We start from the raw sequence: 20,270 nt of genomic DNA, 5'->3' as shown, positions 1-20,270 counted from the left end.
TTCTTTTAAGAGCACAGGAAGAAGTGAGATTTTTAAAAGGGGGGGGGGGGGGGGGGGGAATATTTTCCAGTGTTTTACAGTAGACAGCTGTAGCTGGTGGCCAACAAACCTCTACTGCTTTCAGTGAGACAAGAGCACAAACAGACACCCAGTTTGAGGCTCAGAGGCCGTGCACTGCAGGTAAAGGCTCATGACAATGCCAGGTTTCACTGAGGTCACCAAGGCTCCCATGAGAGCAGATGCCCAACATACACAAAAGCCTGCAGTATCAAAGCCAGCATTTATGCAATTGTGCGTGATAGGTTTTCATAGGCTTCATTTGTAAACGAACCTCACTGTCTCAAGAGCAGAACTTTTCACCCAGGAAGCTGTGGGTATTTCTCTTGCAAAGTCCACCCTTAAGATACAGCTTAATACTAAATGACTCTTCGGTTAATAAAAGATGTAAGCCTACCTTAGGCAACAATGTTGATTTGCCCATTGTAGACCCGAGTCCAAGGCCCTGGACTATCTCTTGCTGAAGTCACAGACCAGAGCTAGAAGCCAGGACAGTTAGAAGTTCATTATAGAAAGCTCTTGTTAAAAAAAACCTGTGCATTTTCTTGGCACTTATTCCAAGATTTAAGAATTTCAATAATACAAGCACTTAAAAGCATGACATTTTTCTTTAATATATAGAACTTTAAAAGTCAACAAAACCTTAGATGAGCACAACTGCAATCCTTACAATTTCCTGCATTTGGAGTCAACGATATAGAACTGTCTTCAGGAAAGAGGAGCCCTTCCTCACTCTAGAAGTCAATGCAAGAAGGTCCCAGTCAGTTTTGTTGTTCCCAAAGGAGTTTCCGTTTGGAGGGATCATAATGAAGTCACGGCAGCATATGGCACCACCGTGTTTGCTCCCAAGTGCACGGCCACTAACAGGAGCCATCTGATGTTCCCCCCCTAAGCTCCCTGATCTGCGGTGGGATTGAAGCTTAGAGCAAAGCAAAAAATCACTCACTTACACAGTTTGTTTAACGGGGGCCCAGCTCGGAACTGGGTCTCTGCTGAGCAAAAGCTCTGATGCGTTTACGAGCAGGAGTGCATTTCCAGAGACCATCAAACACGACCCAAAACTGATCCATGACATTTTCCCGTCGCACACAGAGAGCAACGCAAGCCCACGAGATCACGTAATTAAAACAGGAATTAAACGAAGCTAGGGCTTACTTAACGATGGATTCCTACAGCAGGAAACAACCAACGCCCCGCACCGGGAGCGTGGTCACAGGAGCCCCAGGGGGCCGAACTGCCTGTCAGCGCCACAATACTCTCTCCCCGCTCGGCTGAGCACGAACACACAGCGAGGAGCAGCAGCAGCAACTCGGCACGCCTCGGGAAAGTTCAGACGGCGCTGCATTGCAAGTTTTCCAACCGCACCTTCAGCGTTAACGAGCGGGGGGAAAAAAGAGCAGCCTCACATCGCGGTGTGCGCTCCGGCGCTGCCCACAACTATCCCTCCCCTCCGCCCTCCCCACGCAGCGGTAACGCGACTCCGGAGGCACCGCTTCAGCACAACTCCCCCCGAAGCGGCCCAGCGCTGCTCTCCCGCTCCCGCACTTGTTGCGGCCCCGCAGGCCCCGCCGCAGGCCCTACCCCGGGGGAGGCCCCCGCCCCGCGGAGCGGCCCCGGCGGAGGGCAACGCGGGGCCGGGCCGCCCCGAGGGGACCGAGCGCGGCGCGGGGCACGGACTTACCGCGGCGGCACCCGGCTCCTCCCGGCGGCAGCCGAACTCCGGGCGGCACTCGGCGCGGCGCCTCCCCACCGCCCGGCCCCGCTCCCCGCCTCCCCCGGGGCAGCGTAAGTGACGCCGCGCTCCGCCACTCCGGCGGCAGCCCCGGGGCGCGGGGCCGGGCGCGGGGACAGCTCAGCCTATGGCAGCGCGGCCGAGGCGGGACGCACCGCAGCCCCGGGCCGGGAGCGCCCCTCCGCCCACCCGAGCGCAACCCGCGGCGGGGCGGGCCGGGCGGGGCGGGGCGGGGAGCGCTGCCGCCAGGGGTCTCTCCCCGCCCCGCCCGGCCCCGCCCCCTCCCCGCCGGATCCCAACTGCTGTCTGCGCCTGCTCGCTCCGCCTTGAGGAGCTGGGTTGAGAGCGGCTATGGCGTCGGTATCAGCGTGACGAGCCGGCTTGTAGTCTGCCATGGAGGAAGATCTGGAGCTGGAGAGGTGAGCGGCGGCCGTACTGTGCTGCGGTTTCTCCTTCGCTCTGGGCTGCGCCTCTGGGCCCAGTGGGGCCTTGGGTCCGGCCCTGTGTCGGCTCCTGGCCTGCAGGGCCTGGTGGGTGCGGCCTGCGCTCGGCTCGGAGCCCTCAGCCTCTCGCTAGGCGATAGCGTACATCTCTGCGTAATGCGGACCGTGCGGTGTTACAGTTAGCGTTCTTGCAATGATATTTATTGGTGGGAGTAAAAAGTCTTATAAATGGGTGGTTAAAGTTATTTGGTTAACGCATAGAGGTTGAACTTTTTGCAAGCAGCTGCATGGAACTGTTACAGCCAAGTGATGGCTGGGAATCCCGTGGTTCTGTCTCATAACCTTTAAGAAATGTATTTGAGCGTGCTGATGGGAAGGCCTGCTAAAAAGCACTTGGGGGTACTGCTGGATCACAAGCTGGACGTGAGTAGCAATGTGCCTTGGTGATCTAGAAGGCCAACCTGTGCTGCCTCCAAAGCAGCATGGCCAGCTGTGTGTGTGTGAGTGATCCTGCCCCTTTGCTCTGTGCTGGTGAGGCCTCACCTGAAGTACTGGAGAGACATGGAGCTGTTGGAGCACATTCAGAGGAGGGCCACAGGATGACCCAGGGGATGGAATGCCTCCCTACAAGGGCAGGCTGAGAGAGCTGGGGCTGTTCAGCCTGGAGAAGAGAAGGCTCCAGGAAGACCTGAGAATGGCCTTTCAGTATATGAAGGGGGTCAATAAGAAAGAAGGGGACAGATGCTTTAACAGAGTATAGGACAGGGGGATATGGTTTCAAAGCAAAAGAGTAGAGACATAGAACTTCTTCCTTATATCCAGTCTACAATCAGTGTGGTGAGGCACTGGCACAGGTTGCCCTGGGAGGTGGTGGATGCTCTGTCCCTGAAAGCTCTCAAGGCCAGGCTTGACAGGGCCCTGTGCAACCTGATCTAGCTCTGGATGTCCCTGTTTATTTCAGGGGGGTTGGGGCAGGTGACCTTAAGGGATCCCTTCCAATGGAAGTGATTCTCTGTTAAGTCACTTCTTTCAGCTTAGATCTAACATGTCTTTGAAATGAGATACATGTGATGTCGCTGGGATGGTGGGGGGGTTAGAGAACGTAATGCTTTCCAAGAAGCTTTTAATTCTTGGTAGGGCACTTCCTCATTCAGATCATCAGTTTAATTATTAAAGCTTCTTTCTATATAGACATGAATGCTGTTTTTGTTAGTGCCACTCCATGTGCTTCCAGTTCTTAAAGGGAGCTTATAAGCAGGAGGGAGACTAAACTTTTTACACAGGTAGTGGTAGGAAAACGGGGAGCAGTTTTAAACTAGAAGAGAGAAGTCTTAGGTCAGATATTAGGAGGAAATTCTTTACTCAGGGGGTGGTGCGTCACTGGCACAGGCTGTCCAGAGGAACTGTGGGTCCCCCATCCCTGGAGGTGCTGGAGGCCAGGCTGGATGCCCGCTGGGTGCCCTGAGCTGATGGGTGGCAGCGAGCCCTTGGTAGGTAGGTTGAACTGCATGGGGTTAGAGGTCTCTTTTAACCCAAACCATTCCGTGATTCTTTGACTCCCTCTGTTCTGCCTGTCTTCTGGTACCACTGTGGCAGGAACTTGTGTCTCCACACAGTGTTTAAAATATGCTGCCCTCTATTCTAAGAGCCCCTTTTGGAATTCCATCCTGCTTCAGACTGCTCTGGGGCCCACTGTTCATTCCAAGGTACCGTGGTAGAAAATGAGGACAGAATGGTGGGGTAACTGTAACTATTTGTGTGTGTTTTTTCAGGTCTGAAGTAACTTTTGTTTCTTAGCATTCCAGACTGGGATCTGCAAAGAGAAGCAGACTGTGCTACTTATCTGTAGTTGTTTAGGAAGAGTCTTCATCCAACTTGCCCTGTTCTGTCCCTACTGCCCTGTTTTTCCATGTCTAACTCATGCTCCATCTTGCGTCTGATGCTTTCTTCACGTCAGTAGAAGTGGGAGTCTCTGTGGGAGTCTCTGTGGAAGGGGAATGCTGACCTGCAGGTTACTGTGCAACTGTTGCATAGAATGGATCTAAAAAAGAAGTAATAGTCTTAAAAGCAGTAAAATATTACTGTTCACTGCATTTTACTGAGTTATTTCCCATTTCACCCAATAAGCATAAGCATAAGCTGGTGTTTTGGAAGCATAAGCTGGTGTTTTTTCCTCTGGTATGTCAGTGCAGATCCAGACTGTAAGCCAGAGATATCTTGTGATCCTAAGGAAATTGTGGGATAAATCCTGTTGGTGTGTAATGATGATGTTAAGGTATACAACCCAATAGACAGTACTGTAAAGAAAGCCCTTATGGATCAGCTACCAGGAGCTGTTTGTTTCTGCTATAAGCATGTGTACTTGCTTTTGCTACTTAATTTCTACTAAATATCCCCACCTCTTCCCCCCCACATACCTTTCTAAATGGTCTTTGTGCTTTGTGTCTTTGTTGGAAGCACAGGAAAGAAAATGAGGCTTCTCTGACAGTGTAAAGGAAGAGATTTTATATTACCATGGATCCAAATTGTTTTATAGTCATGTCTATCTCTCATTAGCTATAAATATTTCAGAATCTTATTAGAATTGCCTACCAAGCCTTCTTGGAGCATCATCTCAGAAGTAAGTGTTTCCTAAAGGGGATACTGTTCTAAATTCCAAGACCATTACTGAGTTTAGTAACAAGAAGCCTCTTGTTGAGTTGAGAATTCATAGCCTACTATTTTGCTGCACAGATGTCCCATTTGCACCCCTTAACAAGTAACCTTTGCACCTTGGTAAAATTAATTGACATTTCTTGCTATTGTTTTTAACAGTAAAAATAGAAATGTCGTAATTAGGTCATTATTTCCCATTTTTGCCCTATCTCCCGTGGCAAAAATTGGTCTGCAAGCTGATATCATTTCAGATTGAGTGGTATCTTCACTACTTGAGCTGCTGAGAATATCAGCATGGAAATGTCCTGAAAATAGCACTTATGAGACTGACAAATAGAATATTTAAATAAGCTACAATCTTGATCTACGAAGGATGAGTATGTCAGCATGCCCCATGTATGTTCAAAGGCAAAGATGCTCCACATTGAGAATTTTGGGGTGTATTTGTGCCTTAATTTATCCTTGCTCTGAGTGTTCTGGCTTAGGTTTCTTTTCTGGCATCCCAATTCCAATAAATGCTTTACCATTGCAGTTCTTTGAGATCTTGAATAATAAGATGATTACATGAATGGCAATGGCAGGACTAGTGAACTTTTGTGCTTGCGGAGGTATAAGGGCAGCAGGAGGCCCTACACACCACCTTACTCCAGCTCCCCCATCCGTGGTGCCACCAACCCACTGAGGCCTAGGGCAGCCCAAGGCCAGGACTGGAGGGATGAGCACCTCCATCCTTGTGTCCTATTGCAGTGACTCAGTGCTGCAGCACCTTTGGGACTGAAAGATGTTGCTGCCTGAAATATGGGACATGTGAGATGTTGAGGAGGAGCATTTCAAGGTTGCTCAAGGCTTATTATGGGATGTTTAGGGGGAAAGCAAAGGTGGGGAAAGGGGTTGATGTAGGTGATTCAGGGAGGGCAGGAGTGGAAAAATAAATGAGTAAGGGAATAAAAAGGAGTGGTCACCTGCGAGCAGGCTGCTGGTAGTTACATGTGTCTGGCCATGCCCCATGCCTGACCAGCATGGACTGTCCTGCCTGAAATTCCTTTCCAGCTCTTTCCTGGGTGAGGGCTCTGTTCTGTGGGCCTGTGAGTGCAGTACCTGGGTGTCAGAGGGACCTTGTGTCTGTGGTCCCTGCAGCTGGGCTGGGACCAAGAGCTGTCAGGTTGCTCTAGCACCTGGGGAGGCTGGAATGGGTGACACTATGCCATTGGGTGGCAACTAGTGCAGTGAGAGGGGGTCCCACATGCCTGTTGTGTATGTGTGTGCCTGCTGGCTATGGATTTTCAGCTTTGCTGAAAGTTGGACTTGGGGCACAGAGCTGTAAGGCTCTCCCAGGCTGCCGGACCCAGCATGATTTATTTTCCCCTAACAGTTTTGTCTATAATTAAAAGCATTTGATGGTCTCTAGTTACGTGGTGTTTTCATTGCCTGTAGCTGTATCTCATGTACTTGTTTGCTATCCATATTTCAGTTTATGAAATAGAGAGCAGATGTGATTTTGCCTGACTTTGGAGCTTAACATTCTCCCATTCTTAGGACATGTGCGTTTTATAATGCAAGTTGATAGAGTTTATAAGGTAGAAGTTTTGCCTGTGGCCTTGGAATATAGATGACAAAATCTCATCCTTCAGAAATGTAAATAGGTCTTGGACAATACTCATGAAGATAGAAAGCATCTGTACACCTACACTCTCATGTTACTGTATTGTTTAGCAAAACGTGATTGCTCAAGAAGAGCTGCCATGAGTTCAAAGTAGTGCTTGCTATCCTTGCTATGAAAGGTGCCAGAGTGATTACTGTGCTCTTAAATATGCCCCTGCTCTTCATTTTCCACTCATGATTTCCATCTCTTTGGGTTCTTCTCATGTGAAAGCTGTGTGCTGTTTTCCCTTTGTTTATGTTGCTCTTCTTGGAACTGAATCTGCTGGCTACAGGAATACTTGAGTTGTAACCAAACTGTAAAAATGAAGACAGGGAGGAATGCTGAGTCCCAAGAGGCCTTTAAAAGCAAAGTAAAATCCCTGTTTGCATAGCTTTTAACTTACTTATGTGGAGAATGTGGGTCCAGTGAGTGGAAACACATCATTTCAAAGATGATCTGAGTGTTTTTTTCCCTTGGTCTGTGCACGTCAGAAGGTCTTTGTGAAGATGCAGTGATTAAGCATAACAATAATAGTAAAAGACAGTATTATGGCATAAATTCAGTTTGGAGCTGAAGATGTTGACTCAAGGCTGCTAAGGCAGATGCCAAGTCAGTCTGATCAGTGATATAAACATTGCAAAATAATATCTCATCGTTTATGGCTTGTAATTCCTACCCAAGTTAATAGAATTGATATCACCGTATTAATTTATCCTGATGTTTGCACTGAAGCTGAACTGAAGCTGTTTACAATATTGATGTGTGTTTTATTAGTGTTTCATGGCCGAAATGCTTTGGTTTATGATTTTTTAAATAAAACAGTGGCAGATATAGCGGCTTTTAATCTGACTGTTATATGGATTTCTTACAGTCACAAAATCTGGCAGCCACAGCAGTAACGGTGGGGAGGACTTTTTTTCCCCTCTTTCCTTCCCTTTGTCTGGTGCTTCTGTTTGAAGGCTCAGGACAGGTTTGTGGAGGCTGCATGCTCCTGCTGTGCTCTGTCTGAACTAGTTCATGCTGCCCAGGTAGTAACTTCTAAGTCTGGAGAGGAAAAATACCTCTTGCCTCGACTTCACAAAGTGTGTGACATCTGCTACGTTTTGGTGGCTGAGCCCACGTTTCTTACACTCCTTGCAGTACTGGGGCATTGCCGTGCCACACATCCCTCTGCTCTCACCTGGGAATGCAGCTGCACCTGGCTGGGTTGAGAGGGCACTGCTGCATCTAGGTATGCATGACTCTGACACAACAGCTTACTGTGCTGATACTCCATTTCTGTGAATGAGCAGATGTGCTGAATGTCATTGCAGGGAAATATGTGCTTAAAAAGGGACTTGAAGTACCCCAAGCACAGCTGCTGCTCAGATCATACTGATAACCTTGGAGGCACTTCTATGAGAGACCTTAAGCCAATGTGCCGTTAATAGATGAGTGAATGGACAAATAACGCAGCAGTTTTTGGTGCGTTTCCCTGCTGTTGTTCCCATGGGCTCTTTATTCTGCAAACATTTCAAATGCAACTTGTAGTCTGTGAGTATCTGCCTGGCATAGGTCTCTTTTTCTGGATGGAATTGCTTCTCCTTGAAATGAAGGACTCTATTCAGACAGATAGGTTGACCAAGGATTATTCCCTTGCTCTTTGAGGATCAATGGCTGATTCCAGAAGTTCGTTTAGAAGTCTTCAGTTAAAACGGTACTTGCTGTAAATTGCTCTGAAGTCAGGAAGTACCTCAGTGACTGATTACTGTAAGTATAAAATTTGCCCATGCAGAACTGCAGGCAGCTATACAAAGAGTGGCTGTACTTTGGTGCATGTTATACTGTACCCGTTTAGCACCAGTTTGTTTCCTCTTACCAGGAAAAAGCAAAACATGCCCAAAAGCAATACAGAAGAAAACATATGTGTGCATATAAAATGTCAGCAGCCAGTCCTCATGAAGAGCTTGGGGTTGGGAATGATAAAGTCGAGTGTCTGTGGGTAAGGATCAAGGGGAAGGCCTGCAGGGGCAGCATCCTGGTGGGGCTCTGTTATAGACCACCTAATCAGGATGAAGAGATGGTTGAGGCATTCTGTGGGCAGCTTTCCAAAGTCATGCCATCGCCACCACTTATTCTCTTTGGAGATTTCAACTTCCCTGATGTCTGTTGGCAATATAATACAGTGCATAGAAAGCAATCCCTAGAGTGTGCTGAAGATAGCTTCCTTATGCAGCTGGTACGAGAGCCTACCGGGGTGGTGCCCTGCTAGACCTGTTCTTCACTAACAGTGAAGGACTGGTGAGTGATGTGAAGGTTGGGGAATGTCTTGGGCAGAGCAACCACTAAAATGTGGAATTCTCTGTTCTTGGAGATGTCAGAAGGGTGACTACCAAAACTGCTCTCTTTGAACTTCCAGAGGGCCGACTTTGACCTGATAAGGACGCTTGATGCATCAGGTAAGGTGATCACTGAGGATAAGGAGAGGGCTGGGCTCCACAACATCTTCTTTACATCTGCCTTTAATAGGCAGATCAGTTATCCTCAGGGCACTTAACTCCCTGATCTGGAAGTCTGGGATCCTATGCAGAATAAACCCCTGGTGATTCAGGTGGAGACAGTTAAAGAGCTCCTCCTTCATCTGGACTGTCACAAGTCCATGGGACTTGATGAGCTCCATCCTAGGGTGCTGAGGAAGTTAGTGGGGGTGATTGCCAAGCATTGCCTGCCACCTGTCAGCGTTACTGGCTATCTGGAGAGGTCCCAGAGGATTGGAGGCTTGCCCATGGGACTCTCATCTACAAGGAGGGCCGTAAGGAGGATCCAGGGTTCAGTCTGTCAGCCTGACCTCGGTACCAGGGAAAGTCATGGAACAGATCATCTTGGGTGAGATCACATGGCAGGTATGTGGCATCCAGGAGATCAGGCCCAGCCAGCATGAAGGGCAGGTCATGCTTGACCAACTTCATCTCCTTCTACGACTGGGTTACCAGACTGGTGGACAAGGGAAAGACAGTTGACGTAGTCTACCTAGACTTCAGCAAAGCCTTTGACACGGTCTCTCACAGTATTCTTACTGGGTGACATCTATAGTTGCTTGCAGTTAACTAACCTAATTGTTAGCTTATGCATCCAATTTATGAAATAAATGACTCACTTTATTTCCTAATTGGCTTTCCCATTAACTTCAACCACGTACTGTTGAGCAGTTATTAAAGTTTTATTTGAAAGTGAAATTAATGTGAAAAGAGAACTGAAAAGATTGACACTGTAGGAATTAACTACAATTTGCATAAGCTGCATTCTCCAGTGAGTTTTTAAGTAAGCATGGTTATTTAATTGCTTTTGTGTTCATCTGGTTGGTTTGTTCCTGAAGATCCTGGTAATGTGAAGTCCTTTTTGAATGGAAGCTGTTCATAAGAACAGAGATGAGCTCCTTTCTTTTACCGTTGAATCAGAACTGGTAGACTTTAACAACTTGTGGATATAGTGATAGAAATAGTCAGCTGGCTGCTTGGTATTTTGCTGGTATTGTCTAATTGTGTTCAAAATAGATCTGCTATGGTTGAAGGACTTGAGGAAGGGCCAAAGTGACAGCAGGAGAGAGTGTTCCCAAAAACCTTTGTGGGCTGTGCTTTTTAGAGTAGTGTACCAGTTCCATGCACTTTATTTCTACTCTTCTGTTGGAAATCAGTATTGCAGTTGTTGTGTTTGCAACGGTTCCTCTTTCTTCCCTGTAACAAATCAAACAAAAAGCTTTCCCCCTTTATTCACATAAGCACACGAAGTAATAAGTTCTTATTTTCCTCAAGTTGTAACACTTTTCCTCTCCTCATGTTTAGGAAGGCTGTGGAAGAGTTACTGAAGGAGGCAAAACGTGGGAGAACCAGGGCTGAAACAATGGGAGCAATGGGCTGGTAAGTTGTGCCAAAAGGAAGTGAATGACTGATGCCAAAATAAATGTTGTATTTAATGGGTGACAGAAGTCTTTATGTTTTAATTTGCATCATGTTTAAATATTTTCTTTTCTTCACCCAGGTATTAATTTGTCTGGGCAAAATTAGAGCTCAGATAATAAAGAAGCAGAGGAAAATTCTGCCAGCATAAAATTGCTTAGCTGAATGTGTTGAAGGCAAAGTAATTGGAAAGCTGGATGTTGCATCCTGAGTGGTATTTCCTTACTACTGTAGATTGAATTACGTTGTGAAGTTTAGGTCAGAACTCTGAGTCTTTATAAATATATCAATATATATGTACTCTCATACTGGCCATATGTTACTTGGTTGGATCCTGCTTAAATTAAAAAAAATGATAGCACAGGAAAGAAACCTTAGCCAACAAAACAATAAAAAATAATAAATTATCCTCTAGTAGAGAATCCACGTATCAATTTCAGCTAAACAAAATCTATAACCTGTCTTTTGGAAGGAGACTTTTTATACTGAAAAAGCTCTATAATGCAGAGGCTAAATTGTCTAGCAAGTGAGGAAGAAGGTATCAGTATTTAAATCTGATGTGAAATACGATGGTAGATCTTCAGCGCAATATTTCAGGTTTTACAGGTAGATTATAATGGAATCTAATGAATATAATTGCAGTTAAAGAAAAAATAACATGGTGAAAAGAGTAATTTATCTTAAAGTAACATATATAACTTCGATAAAAGGCTATTGGATCTAGGGATGTTCACACAAGCAGTACACCAATTGATGGTGGTAAACTCATTTGTAGATAAGGTCTGGCTTCCTCTACAAGATAAGCCTGTGCTGTTTATGAAGTTCTCAGCTGATTTCTTAGCTATGTTTGTTTTAGCGGCTCTGAAGAGATGAAAGTTGTCTTGCTCAAAAAAAGACAACCCTTTATGTTCTCTAGACAAATGTTTTGTGCATGTGTGTAATTTTTACCCAATATTTCTGCTAGGGATGCAATTTATACCCTTTATATGAGAATAATTAAAATGATTTAATCCTCCAGAGTGGTTACAGTTTTACTAATGCAGCCTGCTTGTCCTCTGTGAGCCTTGCCAATTCACCAGGTAAACCTGTGCAGATAATTAGCCCTGTGAAGTGTTGTATGCAACCAAACATTTGCAAGCTAATTCCAAGTGTGGAAGGCTTCTGAAAGATACTCTGGCTTCCCTCTCTGACTTTGGTACCATTTGTGCAGACTGGAATATCTTCCAGGAGTGTGCATGGGCCTCTACTCCTGGCCATTTCTTATTCCTTGTCTGTGTGAGAGCAAAGGTCCCACTCAGCTGTCTATGGTTACTGGCAAAGGGGGTTAACATGTGGTTTACAAACAGCTGATGCCCAGAGGCATAGCAGAGGGTGACCCATTCTTTGGAATAGCAGCTGGTTGGGCCAGAGTTGTGCTCAAAATGTAGGAGAAGAGGATTGCCAAGAATGGTTAAGGAAGAGAAGAGCTATTGACATGAGGTTTGGCACAGTGATAAGCTGAACTGAGATCGTTGAAGTAAGGATCGTTTTAACTGTGGAGAAACATAATAGCTGTACTATACTGACTCAAACAAGGGATCCATCTCTGCAGTGCCCTGTCTCCATCAGTGACCAATAGTTAGGGTCTAGGAAATGGGGTAAGAATGGTATGTGAAAATAGCAGTACATCCTCAGTTTACAGTCCCAGCTTCTAACAGCCTGCAGCTCAGGATATTCTGCACTGACAGGTGATATTTTTGTATATGACAGTTCTCTCAAAGAGAGAAATATCCCTGGAGACTGTACAAAGCTGAGTGTTTTAATGCAGCAAAATGCTATTAGATGTAAACAACATTAAACAGTAAATCCCATAGGGCTTCAGAGATTACATCCAGTGCTGATGTATACTCTTGCAACTGTAAATTACTGAAAAGAATATAGCTGCTGTTTTGAGTTTTGTGGATGCTGAATGAAGTGAACAAAAAATTTAGTTCATGAAAAGAAATGTTAAAAGACTGAATCTAGGAAAGCATAAACTGGTAGAAGCAAACAGATGAGGTCATCACCAACTTCCTTAAAGCACAGTACTCATGGGTCGAACACGAATCCTCCCTTCCTTGCCAAACTCAAAATGCTTACAGGTGTGGTGCACACACAAAGAGCTGTGGGATTACCTCAGCGTTTTGTCACGGGAGTCTTGGAGGAGCAATGTAGAACCCCTGGGAAGATCTGCCATAACACCATCAAGTAACTGGACCTATGAAAAGAAGATTGGTTTTGCCATCTTTCTTTGGATGAGGAGATGCAGCTACTGCTCATACTTCACAGATTCCAGTTTACGTTGCTCACCAGCAGTTCTTGGATACGAGGAAATATGTCAGTGGTATTTGACAGGAATTAGTTATTAAAGAGGTGTGTCAAGGTGCTGTTCACAGAAAACTCTGTTGTACGTACCATTACAAAGGAGATGAGTCTCCTGGTGGGTGTTGCTGGCAGGAAAACCTTAGCCAGCAAGGCTCTGAACACTGCTTTGGGACTGCTTTCAGGTCTATGCAACTGCTCCATTACTGGTCACAGTAATTCACAGAGATTGCTCACAAGTTTTCTGTGGATAGTGTGGGCAGATGCTGCAACCTATATGATTCAGGTGCTGTTAGAGGGAAGGCTTGTCCCAACAAGGAGACAGACACACCAAGCAAAAGCTTTATGAATAAGAGTTATATGAGACTTGTGGATGTGTATATTGGGTTTGCATGGCAAGATTTTGCTGGAGTGAGGTGAGAGGACTCTGAGAGTGGCCTCTGAGAGCAGAGCTCAGCAGCTGCCCGGTGTCAGTGGAGAAGTTCCAAGGAATCTGCTGTGCTGAAGTAGTATGTGCCTGAAATGATAGGCCCTGTGGTATAGAGCCATGTTGGAGCTGCGTTGGAAGAGCTGCAACCTATGGGAAGCCTATGCAAGATCAGAAGGATGGCATCCTGCAGAAGGGACCCTACTTGGAGTGGAGGCAAAGTGACTATGAAGGAGCAGCAGAGGCGAGCATTGGGGACTGACTGCTACCCCATTCCCCCATGCTTTTTGGTGGGAGGATGTAGGAAGGTGGATGGATGGGAGGAAGGTGTTTGTAGTTTCCTTTTAGTTCTCACTGCTCTTGTTCGTTATTGATTGCCAATAAATTAATTTCCTTTGCAGAGTCTATTTTACCCATGACTGTAATTGCTGAGTGTCCTTATCTGAACCTGTGAGCTTTTTTTGTCATGTTTACTCCTGCTGTCCTGTTGAGGAGAGGAGGTGAGAGGGCAGTGTGCTGATGCTAGGGTATCTGCTGGCCTTAAACCACTGCAACATGGAGCAGCTGTTAGCATGGGCTGCATGAGCTCTTGGTTAAGAGATCTAGCTGATTGACCTCCACACTTTATTTAAGATTGTGTAGGTCCATGACAGATTTGTTCAAGAAATATTAAACATAGTTTGTAGTTTTTTGCATTACTGACTCTTGAGCACTGACTTGTTCCTTGGATGTTCTGAAGATTCTTTCTCCTAGCACTACGGTATTTCTGGTTCATCCAGTCATTCATTCGTATGTGCTTTCTGGCCACTGATTCTTTTTGATTCTTGTGATGTTCATAGTATCATAGTATCATAGTATCGTGCGAGTTGGAAGGGACCTTAGAGATCATCGAGTCCAACCCCCGGGATTCGAGCCCTCTAGTGTAGCAGAGCGGCAGTTCTACCACTTGCGCCACAGTGGGGATTCGAACCCGGGCCTCCGGTGTTGCAAGCGGTGGTTCTATGTTGTAGAACCTGCTGCTGATGTGTCTGATTCAAACATAAGTGGACCTAATTACAGGAGATAAAATGTGTAGGGGAAGGGAGGATCATCTTCTGAAGATGTCTTCATCATGGAAAAATTGAGGAAAAAGAAGAGTAGGTAACTTAACTTTCTGTGACACTACTAGGATTATGTGATTTCTGAGATGAGAAAAGACATTAGAACTACTGTCTGGAAGTTAACACTTGAAGGACCAACTGGATCCAAAATGGGAAGTTAGGGACAAATAGAGTTGGAACACTGGAAACACATAAATGTATCACAGAGTCGTAGAGGTTGGAAGGGACCTTTGGAGATCCACTAGTCCAACCCTCTGCTAAAGCAGGTTCCCAAGAGTGGATTGCACAGGAAAGCTTCCAGGTGGATTTTGAGTATTTCCAAGGTAGGAGACTCCACAGGCTCTCTGCAGCTTATTCCTCTGCTCTGTTGCCGTCAAAGTAAAGAAGTTATTTCTCTTGTTCATATGGAGTTTCTTGTGTTCCAGTCTCTGCCCATTTCCTCTTATGTCACTGCACACCACTGAAAAGAGCCTGGCCCCATCCATTTAACTCCAGTCCTTTAATATTGATAAGCACTGATGAGATACTTTTTCAGCCTTATCTTCTCCATGCTGAACTGCCCCAGGTATCTCAGCCTTTCCTCATATGGGAGATGCTCCAGGCTCAAATCTTCTTTGTGGCAGTCCACTGGTGTCTCTCTAGAAGTTTTCTGTTTTGAACTGGGGAGTCCAGATCTGGACACAGCACTCCAGATGTGGCCTTATCAGGGCATTGTAGAGGAGGAGAATAGCCTCCCTGCATCTGCTTGCCATGCTCTTTGTAAGGCACTGCAAGATCCTATTGGCCTTGGCCACACAGCAAACTGCTGGCTCATGGCCATCCTGCTCCCCAGCAGAACACCAATGTACTTCTCTATAGAGCTCCACTCCAGCAGGTCAGCTCCCAGCCTGTGCTAATGCACACTGGTATTCTTGATTCATCAGAGGGTGATTGACACAGATGGAGTAAAGCTATATTTGGGGATTTGCATCATGTGTTTTTGGGTAGAATCAAGCAAGAAGCTCAGCTTTCCTTAAAGATTCTGTCAATCCTATGTATGTAATTCATAAGCTTCCTTATAGCAGTGGAGTTAGGTTTCACTTTAAGGGCTTTTTCTGCTTTGAGAATGTCAGTTAAAATGCTGCAAAAGTGACTGTGGGGACACATTCTAGAGACTCTAATTATTTTTTATTGTCTTCTGGTGTATGGGTCTGTTCTTGAAGGAGCCTGGTACCAAGTGAACTAAGGCTGAACTGGCTTCCTAAAATAAGATATGGAAAACAGGATATTTTGGGATGACTTATTCAGCTCTGCATTGTCAGAGCGGATGAAATTGTAAGAAATAGATAAATGTTGGAAGCATTAAATTATCTTTAGCCCTCTTTCTTGCAAAGAGATTAGTTTCATACCTATATATAGCTTTGTGGCCAATACCAAATCAGTTGGCCAGAAACATTGCAGAATGTGAAATAATAAGGATAAGAAAGATTTGAGGGCATAGGAACAGAGATACACGGTGTTGCATCTGGTCTTTGAATGGGTGTTGGGTCATTATACAGAAACACTGCAATGTGATTCTACAGCATCTTTTTCATGTGGCTATAAGGAGGTGGAGAAATGAGGTACAGATGGGCGTGTGTTAAAGTATTAATGGTCAGAGCACAGGTTCCCATGCAAAGTCCTGCCAGCTGCATCTGGCTGCCAAGACCATATATAAGAGTTTGCAGTGTGCTTCCAGGCAGCCTCTTTTGTGAGATCCCCTGTGAAAGGACAGCAGTCTAGATTACTTGCTTTAGCAGACTCCTCTAGTAAAACAACCTCTAGCTGTTTCTTGTGCCTTCAGTCATTATTCTGTTAAATACTGTATTTTCCGTGGCAATTTTGGAAGTGGCAAAAATGTTTTTCTAAGTTTATGCATTTAAAAAGTCTGTTTCCTTGAAAGATCTGATGTACTCTGTATACCGAGGCTGACTGTGCCAAGCCTGTTTGACATGTTCAGTTACACAGCAGAGGAGAGGCAGGCAGTGTACTTCAGCATCTTAAGCAGTGTTAGTGAGTTTTACTGAGTAGAAGCCATAATGTACACTTGTGCACTGAACTACTGTGCTAAACTTCATAGAATCATAGAATTACTCAGGTTGGAAAAGACCTTGAAGATCATCAAGTCCAACCGCAGCCTAACCAGTAGCCTATCTCTTAAACAACAACCACAAAACAATACTACAACAACAAACCTCTGCTAAATCATATCCCTGAGTACCACATCCAAACGGCTCTTAAACACATCCAGGGATGGCGATTCAAGCACCTCCTTGGGGAGCCCATTCCAGTACCTAACCACCCTTTCTGTAACTTGATAGATTGGCTGAAAAGTAAGATGGTTATTGCATAGAAGTTGACTGAAGACATAAGGGAGAGTAAGGCTTGATGTATGTGTGCAAGGATGGTTTGTGTCTCTTTGTCTTGCTTAAACTGTGAAGTTGCCATTTCATCATTGCATATCAGAGAAATGCAGGGGGATGTAAGACTTGTCTTTGGAGGGAGATGGAATTCTTTGTGTAAATATAGCAAGTAAACTGTTAACACTGAGTGAATGCTTTGCTGCAAAACTGAGTCTGCGTAACTTGATTGCTTTAGGATTGTAGTGTGCATTCATGGTCATGCCTACAGTTCTGCTTCAGGCAAGTTTGAGTTTATACCTTAATGCTCTTTTAACGTCTTTATTTACTTATTTGAAGCTTTTTGCAGTTTGTTCTGTGGGACAGTTGCATAGCCAGGAGGTTGTGATCCACCTTGCATGGGCTGAGCTTTCTTCCCGGTACTTCAGAATTTACATAGAGGGCAAAGCTGTCACATTGAGCACTGCAGGATCAGTGCTACAGCAAGCCAAAGGCTTGTTTTCAGGAGTGTGCTAGAGAAGTACTCTACAATTTTCTTACCATTGGAAATGCTGTGATGGACATCAATGAGTTAATAATGCAGTTCTTTTTGAATTTTCACCATTACATGCGTGCCATGTATATATGTAAATGTTTTGGACTTATGAGTGTGAGTGTGCAGTGTTTCTCATGTGCCATAACCTCATTTATTTTCAAGACTTAATGGCAGAATGTGCTTTGTTCAAGTCTGAGGCCAGTGAAACTGATGTTTCTCTTCAGTGCCGTGACTTACTGCTGTTCCATGAAACCCCAGGGGCTTGTTTTTTATCACTGTGATAGTGAATTAATGGAATCTCTTAACCGACCCTGAATTCCTGCGTTCCTCATCAGTTTTCATTCTTAGTATAGCTCAGGCAGCACTCCTGGTGCCAGAAAGAAATAAATACTTCAGCAAAATGGATTTATTTAGGGTAGACTATCTCATTCTGGTGCTATATATGTTAGTGCTTAATCAATACATTAGCTTTTAAGAAAAGGAAGAGGAAAGAGGCAAACGTAAAATAGCTTGTACCTGAATGCATCCTAGAGAAAGCTTCCTGGTAAGAAGCATTGAGATACAACAGTTCAATGCTGGCATAAGACATGTAGAGGACTTGAATGTTGGCTGGTGTTTGCATATTTGGTGTTTGATCTTTCAGGTCCCTTCCAAGCCAAGGCATTTTTTTACTCTATGAAAATAATGTAGATTTATATGGATGAAATCTACAAGGCTCTAAACTATGATGTCAAAATGTCAAGAAACATATAGCAGAAATTAAACAATGTGGTTGTTTAATACATACTTCTAGAATGGCTCTAAGTTCTTTGAGGACAAGAACAAGTAGTGCTTAATAGGCAGATCTGAAGTACATACAATGCCCCGTTCAAAGGCATATATTCAAAGCTGTATTGTTTTCATTCCATTCTCTTAAGAGAGGAAAAATTGGGAATAAGTGTAGAACTGATACCAAGAGGATAAATGCAGCATAGAGTATGTGTTTACTAAAACAAGCTCATAAATTACGTGCAAGAATCATGCAACTGTTTCTTTTTTACTTTCTAAGTATTCCAGTTTATTTAATCTACTACAGACAGCATTATGTTGTAATGATTGTAATGATTGTAATGTTGTAAAACATTCTCATTTGACTCAGAATGTTCTTAAATATTTGTTTCCTGAATAGTTTAGTTAAGCACTGACAAACAAATATATTGTCGCCTTACAAAGAGCGTGGTAAACATGAGCATTGCCCCATCTGCTTCCTGCTGCCTTGTGAAAATCATGTGGATTTTCATTGCACTGAAGTAAAATAACCTTTATTCTACGAAATAAGGTAAAGGAAGAATGGAGACAACCTTGAGCGTATCTTTCTGTACTGAGAGCTTACACTAGGTGGCATGCAAGGAAAGCCAAAATGTGAACGTGTCTTAAAATTATTGAAGTTAAACTCTCAGTTTTGTCTCAGGATGCTTTTATCTTGTCTTTTGATTGCTTCTATTATTTCTTTACAGGTTGAAATGTCCTCTTGCTGGTACAAACAAAAGATTTCTTATTAATACCATCAAAAACACATTACCGTCTCAGAAAGAACAAGACCAAGAACGTGAGCAAAAGGAAGTCAGCAAGGAGCCAGAGCCGAACAAAAGCAGAAAAGAAGAAAAACCAAAGAAACACAGAATTCACCCATACACACCCAGCTTTCAGTCCAGAAGGAGAGTCAGCTACTCTCCTCCTAGGCACCGAAGCAGGAGCCAGCACACAAAGGATAAGTATGAAAAGCGATCTAGCAAACGATGAGGAGAAGTGAATATGTGTTGTTACAAGCCAAGAAAGTCATTAGACATCAGACTGCAGGGATGTTTTGGTCTTTTTCAGAAGGAGATGCTGTTCAGGATTGATTTTTGAACAGGTTACTTGTGTGAGAAGTAGCTAGAGGTAGCTTTATATAACTTTTGTTCGGGACCTTTAAGAGAAAAGTGAAGTGCAGCATAAATCTTTCAGTTCTCTGAGAACAGACATTCCCTTCCCTCTACTCCTTTCCTTGTTTCTGACTAAGCTTAGGGTCTTGGTAATGGAGAGGAATGTGTGTGTCACTGTCTGATACAATTTGTTTAATCCTGTTACCCTTTTGGAAAAAAAATATTAAATGAGGCATAAGTCTGTATTGTATGAAGTTAGCAGAACTTCTTTGCTGCTTAACCAATTGAGAAGTTTTGCTTGTTTGGGTTAATTTAGTTTTACAGTATCTAGAAGAAAAGAAAATTGGCCAATGCCTGGCCAAGCACGTACGTTTTATATAGAATATAAGAGTTTGGTTTCTTTAGACAGTATAAAAAGAACAGATTTTAAATGAGCAACGCTGCTTTCTAGGAAGGACTACTAGGAAATACTGATCTTGTGTGTTGTATATTCACAAATCTATCATGAATAATAATAAATGTTATCCCTAAAAAGCCATAACTGCAATAATTGTCTCTGTTTAGACTTCCCTGTGTAAGGAAGTAGTTTGAACAGCCTGTTGTCATGGTGCTTTCAAAACAAACCTTGAAGACAAAATTATCTTGTCTCTGTCCACCGCTATAAAGTTCCCAAGTAAATGTGTAAAACTAGAAATGCAGAGGAGATATTGAAGACCAATCAAATACTCACTTTCCAAAACGCTGAGGCAATTTTTTGGTAGTACAGTTGTTAATCTTGTGACTTTGAGCACGTACAATACACATCAGCATATTCTATGTCTTTTTGTTTCTGTTTATGTTATAGTAATAAACTTCTGTGTGAAGTACTTTATATTTTGATGTTCTCAGAAGTGTGTTTGTTTTGAACATAGGTTTTGGTTTTCGAGTGTGTTGACAATAAAACTTAAATTGTTCATTAAAAGTGCTTTGTGGTATTTATGGTTTTAGTAAGTTTCTTAACTGAATTGGGCTTCTGTTGTTTAACAGAAAGGAGCGCTGATGCTTGGTGGTCCTTCAGTGTTGTGTCAGGGCAAGAGTGCCACCTATAGGCACATCTATACCTCGTCTTGCTATGCATACCTG

At 44.1% G+C, this 20,270-nt stretch overlaps 2 protein-coding genes across 3 annotated transcripts in view; one reads left to right on the top strand and one right to left on the bottom strand.

The window, feature by feature from the left end:
• The window catches only part of LNX2 (ligand of numb-protein X 2), a 62,726-nt gene extending 60,896 nt beyond the window's left edge, over window positions 1-1,830 (bottom strand). The window contains exons 1-2 of one of the 2 annotated variants that reach the window (XM_072326421.1): window positions 1,739-1,802; window positions 455-536 (exon numbers count right to left, since the gene is read on the bottom strand). The gene's annotated coding sequence lies outside the window, so the exon portion shown is untranslated. Of the gene's footprint in view, window positions 1-454; window positions 537-1,738 lie in introns of both variants that reach the window. The other variant, XM_072326418.1, reaches the window with a different exon arrangement.
• Window positions 1,831-2,045: 215 nt separating this feature from the next.
• Window positions 2,046-20,019, top strand: POLR1D (RNA polymerase I and III subunit D). Its single transcript, XM_072343407.1, has 3 exons — window positions 2,046-2,208; window positions 10,351-10,425; window positions 18,741-20,019. The coding sequence occupies exons 1-3, from the start codon at window positions 2,183-2,185 to the stop codon at window positions 19,024-19,026; spliced, it is 387 nt and encodes a 128-aa protein (XP_072199508.1). The 5' UTR covers window positions 2,046-2,182; the 3' UTR covers window positions 19,027-20,019.
• The last annotated feature ends 251 nt before the right edge of the window (window positions 20,020-20,270 follow it).

Source organism: Excalfactoria chinensis, chromosome 1 (genome assembly GCF_039878825.1).
Source record: "Excalfactoria chinensis isolate bCotChi1 chromosome 1, bCotChi1.hap2, whole genome shotgun sequence".
In the NCBI taxonomy this organism is placed as follows: domain Eukaryota; kingdom Metazoa; phylum Chordata; class Aves; order Galliformes; family Phasianidae; genus Excalfactoria; species Excalfactoria chinensis.
The sequence above is the reverse complement of the archived record's forward strand: the minus strand, read 5'-3'. Positions and strand labels throughout refer to the sequence as shown.

What these genes read in the sequence shown, in the direction of transcription:
- POLR1D (XM_072343407.1), top strand. Translation starts at nt 2,183, where the DNA reads ATGGAGGAAGATCTGGAGCTGGAGAG. An exon ending in GAAGATCTGGAGCTGGAGAG is followed by an intron (nt 2,209 to 10,350) that starts GTGAGCGGCGGC and finishes CCTCATGTTTAG; the next exon opens with GAAGGCTGTGGAAGAGTTAC. An exon ending in ACAATGGGAGCAATGGGCTG is followed by an intron (nt 10,426 to 18,740) that starts GTAAGTTGTGCC and finishes ATTTCTTTACAG; the next exon opens with GTTGAAATGTCCTCTTGCTG.